At 38.9% G+C, this 10,341-nt stretch overlaps 1 protein-coding gene across 1 annotated transcript in view; it reads left to right on the top strand.

The window, feature by feature from the left end:
* SPAG17 (sperm associated antigen 17) overlaps window positions 1–10,341 on the top strand; it is a gene marked incomplete at its 5' end in the record, with an annotated part of 83,382 nt that overhangs the window by 2,811 nt on the left and 70,230 nt on the right. The window contains 3 exons of the mRNA XM_010142680.1: window positions 922–1,117; window positions 5,528–5,722; window positions 9,745–9,923. Of these exons, the coding sequence (XP_010140982.1) occupies window positions 922–1,117; window positions 5,528–5,722; window positions 9,745–9,923 (570 nt within the window). The remainder of the gene's footprint in view (window positions 1–921; window positions 1,118–5,527; window positions 5,723–9,744; window positions 9,924–10,341) is intronic.

Raw genomic sequence — 10,341 nt, 5'->3', positions numbered from 1 at the left:
AAGCAACTGTGTAGAGTCAACTGCCCTATGTCGTTTGTATGGAGAGCTTTTCTCATTTAATAGCCCTTAAAGTGACACCAGCAGGATGGTAATAGTAAGTTAAGTTAATACCATTTTATTGTATTTAATTTAGCTTTACAGTCCTTAAATGTCATTCTTGCGTAGTTAGTGCATAGTACTGCTCCTGGGTAGAAATAAGGTGGAGGCTTTCTTGCTCTTACAGCTCCTTGCTTTACCTTAATATATTTTGGATTATTTTAATTTTAGACTGGCTCTGAGCTTTCTGGATTTATAGTGGGAGTATTTGGGATACTTAAAGTCTTTTAATTCTTTACTCTTAAATTACTGAGGAGAATGTAATGTAGGTGGTTTTGTTTGAAAATAGTGTGAATGACTGAGTCATATTCTGTGTGAAATGAGCACAAGACAATGGTTCTAGTTTCTAGTATTTACATCAAAGAAAAATAGCGCTGGTACCATTTTACACTATACTCAACAAGTGTTAACAGAGATGCTAAAGACTTAATAGAAATTCTAGGTTTTGTCTTATTTCCCTTCAGTCCAGGGAAGGTTTCTGACTGATGCAGGTGCTGTAGTGGCAGTAACTAAAGCACAGTAATTCTTTGCTTGTCTTTCCACCAGTATGCATTTCATTAGTTTCATAGGTATAATGTCTGCTTAACTCTCACAGTTCCTTTTTAATGTCAAGTCTTATTGCTATAATTTAGTAAAAAAAATAATTGAATAGTGTTTTTGAGAAGGTTAAAGCAGTGTGTTAAAGACAGCTTCAACACATCAACATTAGGTGGCTGAGAGGGAAAAGTATTCAAATAAAAAAATTGAACCACTAAAATTTTACAGCAGTCTCTATTTGTTACACACAAAGGCTACATTGACAGCTTAGTTTGTTCATCTTGTTAGGCAGAAGAAGAGCAACGAAAGGAAAAAGATGGGGGGAAAGAGAAAGCTAAACCTCCTGGCAAGAAAGAAAATCTTCCTAGTGCCAAGACAGCTGAGAAAGAAAGAAAAGGACAAAAACCAGAAGCACCAGTCACTGTTAAGAAGGGCACCCAGTTGAAGCGACGGGGAGAAGTGGAAGAGAAGAACAAATACATTGGTATGTAAAAAATGCAGATATATTCCTGATAAACTTACTAGAAATCTTGCAACTTTGCTTCTAAATGACTACTTTGTTTTGTTTCACATTGAAAAGTGAAGATCTGTTTGGCAATATTAAAGCATTGCCACTTTGCTTTTGAAGAGGGCACTGTGTTCTGCTCAGTATTAGGACAGATTGTGCACTCCAAGAAATAAAATACAGATGAGGTATATGTACCGTGTCTACATGAAATGTTTTAGCCTGTGTAAGACTAAAAGAAAGTGGCTAAACAAATCCTACAAGAAAAACTTTCTTACAGAAAGATTTTAGAATAACTAAAAGCATTTGTGTCTGAAGGTGGCTTTCTCTTTGTATTATAAAGTATAATACAACTGTCTATCATTGTTTGGGGATGAAATCAGGTTCTCTGGAAATGGCAGGATGATTTCATTTGCTGCAAAAACATGTGGCTAGAACTGAGACCTGAAGAAATCTACTCCAAAAAATGAGCTATATGAGGTAAAGAAATAATACGCTAACTAGTGCTGAGAATATCTTTATTCTTTATACATAGCCCCCCTGGTTACAAATTTCGCTGGAACAAAAAATATTGGCAAATATGCATAGCTCTCTTCATCAGATCACAGTTATATTTAATTTGGAACATAATATGCTTAAGCTACATCAACATGAACAGAATCTCTCCCACTGGAGAAGCACTTGCTGATTTTTCGACGCATTATGTGTACCTGCCATTCCCTAGTTGAACTGCTGCAGGCTTTCCTCGCTTTCATCAGACTTTTGTCTGCATCTCATTCAAGATGAATAACACTCTTCAAGCATCTAAAAAGCATCAGTCCAGGTGTTTAAAGCAAGTCTGAATCTCAATGAAGCTGATTAAAGTATGTAAGAACAGAGTAACCCTCTGTGCATAGCTCCTTATTATTTCAGATAAGACTTGGCTGTGACGTCATTCTTTTGATGATTTGAAGGTTTTTCAGGGCCTGAAAGAAGTGTTCAAAGAAATATTCATGCCTTTAAGAACCCAAGCTGAAGTGATGTAGGAAACTCACGTCATCTTACTAAAATTGGTACAGAATGGCTTTGGGTGGGTATTAATGTGCTTCCACTAGGCCCTGTAGAAACAATTTTACCAGCTCAAACATTTTTGCTCCCTGATGCCTTGAGGGATGGGCAGAAAACATCAGGTACACGTATAAGATATCCATCCTTTGCTGCCTTGTTAGTCACAGTTAGTGAGAAAGCAAAGTAAGGAAAATACAAATTCCTTCAAAAACTAACAGCCATGAAAAGAATTCTCATTTAATATGCTTAGCAGCTTTTTATTATGAACTGATAGCACTGCTGTTAAGTAAATATTTTATTGACTGGGATTTGTCTCCTTAGGCCCAAGGATGTTTACAAAATAGCAATAGTTGCATATTGCCTCAAAGGAGAAGTTGTTGAGGTATTTTGTGCTTCATCACTTGTGCTGTATTTAATTTCACAGTCATGACTGTACTGAGCTGAAGCCATTCCAAACAAATCAGCACATTCATTGTGCATACACACAGTTGGGCATAATAATAAATAAATTGTTTCTGAATTATAAAAATAAATCGTATTCAGTGGATTGATTTCCAGCCTGAAGACAATGAAGAACTATGTAACAACGGAAAAGGTAATCTGACCTTGCTACCTCCTTTCGTCATGCTGAGGAACACAATGAAGAGGAACCTATAGCCCTAAGAAGGACTGCAGTCCTCAAACTGTTCACTCTAGGCTACAGGAAAAACATAACTATTGTTTTATGGAGAGGTAATTGTTTCTTCATTATTCCTGACGGTTCAACCTAGAAGTCCATAAGAAGAGAAGATTAAGTCAAGTATTACCAAAACTTCTGGAGACTATTCTAAATAATTAAGTGGGTGAAACCACTGTGTCAGGATTTCCTGTCTTTCCTTGAAAACATGGCAATTAAGGTTCTCAAGGACCTCATGCTAAAGCTTTGTTTTGTGTCTTGGGACAATTTCTCAGTGTCAAGAAGATGGAGATCTATGAAACTTTTCTGCTGAGAATGTAAAAAATCTTCAAAATCTTTAAAAGTCTTCATGCATGTTCCGTATTTTACAAGAGTCTAAGCAGAAGACATGAAGAATCTTGGATGATCCTTTAAATTGATACCGTGAAAAATTTTTTCATCACTCTTGCTCACTCTAATAGAATCATAGAATCATTTAGGTTGGAAAAGACCTTTAAGATCATTGAGTCTGACCATAACCCTAACACTGCCAAGTCCACCACTATCCGTGTCTCTAACTGCCACATCTACTCATCCTTTAAATACCTCCACGGATAGTAACCCAACCACTTCCCTGGGCAGCCTATTTCAATGCTAGATAATCCTTTCAGTGAAGAAACTTTTCCTAATATCCAATCTAAACCTCCCTTGTATCCTGATTGTACGGCTTGATAGGTGTATCAAGCCAAAAAAAAAAAAAAAACCAAAAAAAAATGCCCCAATTTTTACTTGAGAGTAGTCTGAACTATTGCTTATATATGACCCTGTCTTGAACTCAAAAGACAATCTGTATCTGATTCTGCTTTGATCCTGATTTTACGGCTTGATAGGTGTATCAAGCAAAAAAAAAAAAAACCCGAAGAGAAAAATGCCCCAATTTTTACTTGAGAGTAGTCTGAACTATTGCTTATATATGACCCTGTCTTGAACTCAAAAGACAATCTGTATCTGATTCTGATAGCTAGCAGTCGTTTTATGATTCATCCCTAGTATATTATCACCTTTCTGAAACGGAGTGTTTCTGCTTTTAAATGATCTTGAGATTGCTTGCGTTGGTGTCTTTCATCATTGGAGTATGAGTTAGTCAGATTATTAGAACTGACTGATCATTATCAACTTGTCATGATTAGTATAATCATAATTACAACTGTTGAATAGCAGGCAGTCTTCTCTTCAGCATGTATGCATTGGAATTTTTGGATCTCTCTAAGTCACTATGCAGTCATCTGTCTTTTTTGTTAGAAATTGTTAATGCTCAGTATTTGCTCTTGTGTTTTTTCTTCCTGCAGTAACTGAGGCATCAAAATATGTAGTTCAGCTTCAGTAACAGCAGTGATATAATGGAGTAGTTTTCTTCTGGTTTTGATTTTGCTTTGTGCAATGTGTGTACTGGACTGTGGTGGCTGCTTCCTCAGTTGGTTTTTCTCCAAATTCCTGCGTTCTTTTATGTTTGCCAAGAAGAGACATCCATGTTGCCAGCCTGCTAATCCAGGTGGTAGCAGCGTTTGCAGAGGCCTGGCTATATACCTGAACACAGGCAGATGTTAGTGCCAGGCAACCTTTTTTCTGCCCTTTTTTTCTCTCTTGGACGAATGAGTCCCCTGAGCTGAAGGGTGGCTAAAGGACTTTTAAGCATGTTGTGTTAGTAGGCATAAGAAAGAATCTTAATGTTAAACAGAATATAAACTGTGTTTTGTTGTTAGTGCAGGATAGTTTGCACTAACTGTATGTGTTTCATAGTCGATGGACAAATACAGGAGGTTTAGCAGACAATTTCTCTTGTCTTAGAATAAATAACCAAGCTGGATGAATTAAATCACCTGATACCTGTCTGAATACCTGTGTTTTCTCCACGGGCTGTAAAGGGAATCTACAGAACTGACTTGCAATAGGGTCAGGCTCCTAGAGGAGCGTTTTTACTTACATGATGCTGTACCTTTTGCTTTGGTACTGAAATGATGCTATGCATATTTCTACGTAAGCCCAAACAGAGCAGTCACTCAATAATTCTTCTCATCTGCACTTTAGGGTGAATTTGGCTATGCCTCTTGCAAACTAAAAGAACTAGTGTAAGCTCCTATTACCATCTGATAAGGATTTTGACAAGGAGTCCATCTAGCAAACACGAATCTGTTGGGCAGGGTGCAGTCAGCAGTGAATCTTTCAGTGTTATTAATGTAATCTGTCATCTAAGACACAAGTAACTTACTTTATCTGGACTCCCTGGCCAGCTTTATGCAGCATGGAATAGGATAACTGAAACTACCATTAGACCATGTATGTCCTGACACTAAACTCCTCCTTAAAGACAAGCAATTACAGAAATGCTGGTACAACTAACATTCTGGTTATAATCAACTTCCCCAGTTTTTCTCCTGGTGCTTCTCCAAACAATTACTACTTCTGACTTGTATTCTTCCTGCAGAGTTCTAGATGGTTTGCTACAGAAGACTTCAGTGTAATGCATATAATATTTTGAAACTTATATGTAATTTTCCCAATGATATTATAAAAGAACTGTTTCTCTGACCTTAATTTGCAATATCCCTATATAGTCAAGAAAATACTGAATTTTTTTAGCTGTTGAATGTCCTTGCACTAATCTGGTTTTGTTGTGTTTCGAACAGATGATGAACCAGATGATGGTGCCCATCATTACTTTATAGTTTTGGATTTCCACAACCCTCAACTGTTGCCTGTGATGTCTGAGCTTGGGATTAATGTTTCAAGTGTAATTAGAATTTCTTCTGAGAATTATAAGCCATTGCAGACATACATGGAAACAGGTAAACCTCAAGGAGAATCTTTACTTTCACCTGAAGGTAATCTGGTGATAAATTTGTTTAGAGAGGAGACTATTTTATATCCAAGTATAGACTGTTCCTGCTGTGTTTTTCTCCCTCTCCGTGCGTTGTGTTTGTGCATACTACCTGTTGAGTAGCTATGTTTGCCAGTGCAAAAATGTATTGTCTTTGGTTGGTCTCCAAACCAAATGGTTTGCAAAAACTTGTCTCAGCTGGACAATAGAAAGGACTGACTAAGCAGGCAGTGGTTGCAGCCCTAGTTTTCTTCAGCAGCCACCAAAGAACAACATTTTATCAACTGTGTACTTCTATGAAATGTTAACCAGGAAGATGTGTTGCTGAGCAAATTTGGCTTATTTGATAATTTCAGGGAAATTGGCTTCTTTGTTGGCTACTTAGGGACTATGGCTCCAGCCACAGAAGAATATACCACAGAATAACACCCTGCAATTGTACTCAGCTGTAACAGTTCTCTCAAACTGGAATCTTGGTGAATAGCAAGCTAAATATGAGTCATCAGTCAAAGCTACCATACTGAGCTGGAGTAACATAGACAGTAGATCAAGGGAAGTGCTTATTTCCTGTTACTTGGATCTCCTGAGTCCAGAGTTCTGGGCTCCACAGTACAAAGAAGATACTAATAAACTTGACTGAGTCCAGCAGACAGCCACCCTGTGAGGCGTGGCTGAAGGACCTCAGCTTGCTTTATCTGGAGAAGAGAAGGCTTACAAGACATCTAATAGCATCCTTCTAACACCTCATATGGAGTATTGCGTCCAGCTCTTGGCCAGCATAAGACAGATACGAACCTGCTTGAGCAGGTCCAGAGGAGGCCCATGAAGATAATCAGAGGACTGGAATACCTCCCCTGTGAGGACAGGCTGAGAGTTGGTGGTGTTCAGCTGGATAAGAGAAAGCTCCAGGGACACCTTATTGCAGCCTTCCAGTACTTAAAGAGGGCCTACAGGAAAGATAGGGAGAGACTCTTTATTAGGGAGTGTAGTGATATGATTAGAGTTAATGGTTTTAAACCGAAAGAGAGTAGATTTAGATTAGATATAAGGAAGAAATGCTTCACTATGAGGGAACAGGTTTCCCAGAGATGGATGTGGATGTTGTGGATGCCCTATCCCTGGAAACATTCAAGGTCGGGTTGGATGGGGCTTTAAGCAACCTGATCTAATGGCAGGTGACCTTGCCTATGGCAGGGGTGTTGAAACTAGGTGATCTTTAAGGTCTCTTCCAACCCAAACTATTCTATTATTCTATGATTCTAACCTGATAATCTTCTGTGTTAAAATGACTGGCTTGGTAGATGAAGGGAAAACAGGGAATTTTGTCTGCCTTGACTTCAGTAAGGCTTTGGTACTGTCTTCTCATAAAGAAGCTGATGATAAGCAAACACTGCGGTAGATTGAAACCTGGCTGAATGGTCTGGCCCAAGGGATAGCAATCAGTAGTATGAGTCCAGCTCAACATCATCATTAATGATGTTAATAACGATCATTAATTAATGGAGAGTGGGGCAGAATATATCCTCAGCAAGTGCTCTCATGACACAAAGCCAAGGGGAGTGGCTGAAACACCAGACAGTTGTGCTGCTGTTCAGAGACATGTCAACAGGCTGGAGAAATGGTATCAGGAACCTCATAAAATTCAACAAGAGGCAAGGACAAAGCCCTGTACTAAGGGAAGAATAAGACCATGCACCAGTTCGTGGTGGGGCCTGACCATCTGGAAAGCAGCTTGGCAGGAGAGAACCTCAGGCAGTCCCTGGTAGACACCAAGTTAAACATGAGCCAGCAATGTAGCTTTGAGATAAACAAGGCCGATGGTATACTGGGCTGTGTCAGATCAGAGGAGTTGATCCTTCCTTTCTACTCAGCACTGGTGAGGCCACACCAGGAGTCCTATGTCCAGTTCTAGTCTCCCCAGTACGGGAGAGAGATGAAGCTGCTGGAGAGAGATCATCAACCAACCACAAAGCAGTTTAAGAGCATCTCTCATATGAGGAGAGGCTGAGAGAGCTGGGAATGTTTACCCTAGAGAAGAGAAAGCACAGAGGGATCTCATCCAAATGAGAGCAGTGGTGTTGGACCAGATAGCCTCCAGAGGTCCCTTCCAACATCAACCATTCTGTGATTCTGTCATTGAAATAGAATATTCTATCAAGATACAAGGTGAGGAGAGTATTACCCCAAAGGCAGTCAGGTACTGAAACAGATTGTCTCTAGAGGTTGTGGGATCTCTGTCTTTGGAGATTGTCGAGACTGAGCTAGATAAAACTCCGAGCCTGTTGTCTGAATTTGATGTTGACCATGCCTTCAGTAGGAGATTAAGTTCCTTTCCAATCTGAATTGTTTTAAATCTATGTCAAAATCTGGTGATAAATGAGGAAACTAAGTTGGTAGCCATAATTGTCCATACATATGTTTTTGACAAATAATTATGGTTCTGATTTTAACTGAGCATATTGACTTTCTGCAATGTTATTTCTGATGCTGGGAAACTTCTTGTGACAGATTCTGATGCCGTTGAGATGGCACAAGCAACCAAATAAATGAGAGGAATGGTGTCCTGGGCATGTGTGGCAGGAGAGAGGGTTATGAATGTTGGTTATGTTGGACTGCTGAAGGACATGAAATGGGGTGGTGTGACTCATTGCCATTCTACCACTGATGAATGCAAACCGTTTACCTATGAGCGTTGTGAAGGCTGAGCTATCTCAGTGTGCTATTCTTTCTTTGTCATTCGTGTTGACTAAATGAGATACTTGTATTGCCTCATGACAAATGCTACAGATTAGATTGCGTGGGCATTAGGGAATCTGTCCCCAAAGGTGCCGAGGTGAGCTAACGTGAGTCATGTAATCTACATGATTTTAGGCAGTTCAGCACCAGCTGAAGGACGCAAAGAAGCAATGTCATGTTTGGATTTGTCTGATGAGCGACGCAATAGTGAGCTATGGTAAACTATGCATTCTTTGTGGACCTCAGATATAAGGAAGCATTTAAGAGTTAGAAATAGGTCAGGTCACTAGGAATGTGTGCTGATTTGGGCTGGAGTAGAGTTGATTTTCTTCATAGTTGTTGATATGGGACTATGTTTTGGATTCGTGTTGGTGTGCATGTTGACTTGAAGTGATAACAGATTCAATTGAACAGCCAAACTAATAACAAATGGCAATATAAAGTATACAAAGTTTCACTCAGCCCAGCAAGCTGTGGTCACAGTAAACAGGAAAGCAGTCCTCAGGAGCAGGAAGAGGAGCAGAATCATGTATATATAATTTGGAAAATGTTAAGGAGATCAGCATTTTTTTGAAGAGTCCACAGCCTGACTGAGTTTTGTTTTAATCCTGCGGTGCCAATGGAATTATGCAGGTGAGGTATTTGGCCTTCGTACTTAGGTTTTAGAAGTGCTGACCACCCATAAAACCAAATAAAAGCAAGTAACTGCAAGATTAGTGTCCTTGTATCTCATACATTAGGCTATAAAAAGTCGATCTTAGGTTCCGGAGTGTGATTATAAGATTGGCATTGAGAAGTTGTTTTTTTTTTTTTTTCACTTTAGTTAGAGCATCTTTGAAAATTGATCATTACTACTACATGCAACTTCTAGGGTCACTATTCATAGTCATGTTGTAACTTAATCTCCTTTTGCCCCAATTTCCAGACCAATAAAGTTGTGATGATAAGGATTGCTTACCCTACGCTTAAGGAACAGGTTTATCCTGAGATTTTAACATTTCCTAGGTTTCAAACACTCACTGCCTCTTGTTTAGTTTGGTGGGGAGAGATAGAGGTGTGGTCTTGATTTGGGTGGTTTTTTGGTTTTGTTTGTTTTTCTTTTTCTTTCTGAAAGAATTACCATATTTTCTGTGGCTTTATCTTACTACAATTTCTTAATCCCAAAGTTGGATGTCATATTTTTGCTGAGACTCTGAGGATGGGAATTATTTAACGCTATTTACAGACAACTGTGCTTTGTATAAAAGGGAGACATTGTACCATGATTTATCGAATACTTATAAATTTTAGTTGTAGAAGCAGAGAAAAGACAGGAAGAAGCTATCAAAGACCTGGAAACATTTTGGAAATACCTGGAGCCAATTCTGAACAGTGGAAAGCATGGGTCAAGTCTCTTTGATGTTGCCAGACTTCATCACATAGTTAAGGAGAGTGCCTTTCCCCCCGACTGGTCTGACAGAGAAATGCTGGTCAGTAGATTCTGCTTTCACAATGTGTGGCGTGCTTTGAGGTTCGTAACATTTAAGTCCAATTTAGAAATGACAGGAATTTTACCTTAGTCTTCACTGAAACGTAACTACAGTAGATTGTATATTTGTAAACTTAAACAAAAACTATTTTCTATGAATCCAAGAAGTTTATTCAGCATGTATTCACAAGGAGTCCTTTGGAAAAAAAAAAAATCCTGACTTGGGAGTTTCTTAGTATCGTAGGCTACAGCAGCAGAGTTTTAAAACAGTTTATTCAGTATCTTTACATAGACCAGTTTGGATCTCAATAGAGAGTCAGGTGTCCATGTGAAACAGGACAAAACTATAATTTTTGTGTTCGTGATAGCAGGTCTACTTACTGTATCACAGAACAGTTACCTGAGAACAAACTAAAATG

The sequence above is a fragment of the Buceros rhinoceros genome, unplaced genomic scaffold (genome assembly GCF_000710305.1).
Source record: "Buceros rhinoceros silvestris isolate BGI_N320 unplaced genomic scaffold, ASM71030v1 scaffold2559, whole genome shotgun sequence".
NCBI lineage: Eukaryota > Metazoa > Chordata > Aves > Bucerotiformes > Bucerotidae > Buceros > Buceros rhinoceros.
The sequence above is the reverse complement of the archived record's forward strand: the minus strand, read 5'-3'. Positions and strand labels throughout refer to the sequence as shown.